The 2,207-nt window shown below is 35.3% G+C and overlaps 1 protein-coding gene across 1 annotated transcript; it reads left to right on the forward strand.

Annotated features, from left to right (window-relative positions):
- Positions 1 to 106: 106 nt before the first annotated feature.
- On the forward strand, positions 107 to 2,199 carry LOC113222674 (taste receptor type 2 member 45-like; the record flags this gene model as incomplete). Its single annotated transcript, XM_026452319.1, is given in 3 exon segments — positions 107 to 143; positions 1,521 to 2,123; positions 2,126 to 2,199. Coding segments are annotated over 3 exon segments (714 nt in total), but the record flags the coding sequence as incomplete, so codon positions are not given.
- Between the last annotated feature and the right edge of the window lie 8 nt (positions 2,200 to 2,207).

Genomic DNA, 2,207 nt, shown 5'->3' on the forward strand with positions numbered 1-2,207 from the left:
ATTAGTTCTGCTTATGTGATGAATCACACTTATTGATCTGCATATGCTGAAACAACCTTGTATCTTAGTGATAAAGCCTATTTGATTATGGTGGATTAGCTTTTTGATGTGCTTCTGGATTCAGTTTGCTAGTATTTTGTTGAGTACTTTTTCATCTATGTTTATTAAGGATATTGGTCTGAAGTTTTCTTTTTTTGTTGTGTCTCTGCAAAGTTTTGGTATTAGGGTGCTGCTGGCTTTATAGAATGAGTTAGGGAGGAGTCTCTTTTCCTCAATTTCTTAGAATAGGTTCTGTATAAATCGCACAGTGCTTTGTTATATATCTGGTAGAATTCAGCTGTGAATCTGTCTGGTCCTGGGCTTCGTTTGGTTGGCAGGCTTCCCTTGGGTAATGAGGCAGTTTGAAGGCTCAGAGCCCCATTTCTACATTATAAGCAAAACAAAAATTCATGGAATACAATGGTGTACCTGTTGTTGAGATACTATATTTTATTTATGGGAATGGCATTTTGAGATCCAGTGCTGTTCGTTGAATTTCCCTGTAAGGAGAGCTTGTGATTCTCAGGAATATTTACAAAAATGTTGGATATTTTAATGAAATGTCAAATATTTAGACATTAAATAGACTTGAGGGTAACTTTAACAAAGGTCTAAGCATGAGAGAGATGTTTGATATATTTTTATGGACTAAAAACTCTGAGAGAGAAAATAGGACTAATTTCACCAGGATGACCTCCTGGAAACTCATTTTCCATTTTGGAAATTATTTTTAAAATTCATTTTTTCTGGATAGGTGTATGTATGTGTGTGTGCCAGTCTAGATGTGTATGTTTTATGAACTTGTTGACAATAATGTCATACAAAAGAACTGGTTAGCAGGAGTAAGATTTTAAAGTGTATTGGCCTTCCCATGGTTCCCAAGAAAACTATCGATGATTTTGATTAAAAAGTTTGGATTCTGTCTATTTAAATCTAGCATAAAAATTGGTCATAATGATGATCCTAGTAATGACTAATTTCCCTTTCAGATTTAGATGTTTACTGTATGAACTATGTGGTACATTTTCCATAACGAACAGGTAAAGTTGCTGAACACAAATTATGGAGATGTGAAACGAGGAAAACATTGCAAAACACTGAAAGAGAATATGTCTTTATTTGCATGCTGGCAAATGAAAATTCAAGTTTCATTTCAACTTCAGTATGAATATTTCCAGTCTCTAACAAGAACAGACATTGAATAAATGAGTTAAGTTGAGCTGTTTGAAAATTAGAATGGTTTCCATAAATACATTATCGAACTCATCAATTAGCATAAACTTGTACTTTCTTGTTTGACACTGGTCACAATATTTAAAAGTAAAAAGAACGTTACTGCACATTCAGAAATCAGGTGCACATAAAATTTAAGGTCAGGATATTAAAGGAATCAGAGCCAGTGTTGTTAAGCCTTCATTTTTTCTATCTTTTTGTCTGTTCAGACAAGACAACTTTTCTATCCATATTTTCCATTCTAGTAGTGGTTACATTTGTTCTTGGAAATTTTGCTAATGGCTTCATAGCATTGGTAAATTCCATTGAATGGGTCAACAGACAAAAGATCTCCTCTGCTGACCAAATTCTCACTGCTCTGGCAGTCTCCAGAGTTGGTTTGCACTGGGTAATATTATTGCTTTGGTATGCAACTGTTCTGAATCCAGATTCATACAGTTTAGCAGTAAGAATTACTACTACTAATGCCTGGGCAGTAACCAACCATTTCAGCATCTGGGTTGCTACTAGCCTCAGCATATTTTATTTGCTCAAGATTGCCAATTTCTCCAACTTTATTTTTCTTCACCTAAAAAGGAGAATTAAGAGTGTCGTTCCAGTGACACTACTCGGGTCTTTGTTATTTTTGGTTTGTCATCTTGTTGTGGTAAACATGGATGGGAGTATGTGGACAAAAGAATATGATGGCAACGTGAGTTGGGAGATCAAATTGAGTGATTCAACGCACCTTTCAGATATGACTGTAACCACGCTTGCAAACTTAATACCCTTTATTCTGTCCCTGATATCTTTTCTGCTGTTAATTTGTTCTTTGAATAAACGTCTCAAGAAGATGCAGCTGTATGGCAAAGGACTCCAGATCCCAACACCAAGGTCCACATAAAAGCTTTGCAAACTGTGATCTCCTTCCTCTTGTTACTTGCTATTTACTTTCT

This window comes from Piliocolobus tephrosceles, unplaced genomic scaffold (assembly GCF_002776525.5).
Source record: "Piliocolobus tephrosceles isolate RC106 unplaced genomic scaffold, ASM277652v3 unscaffolded_33342, whole genome shotgun sequence".
NCBI classification, from domain to species: domain Eukaryota; kingdom Metazoa; phylum Chordata; class Mammalia; order Primates; family Cercopithecidae; genus Piliocolobus; species Piliocolobus tephrosceles.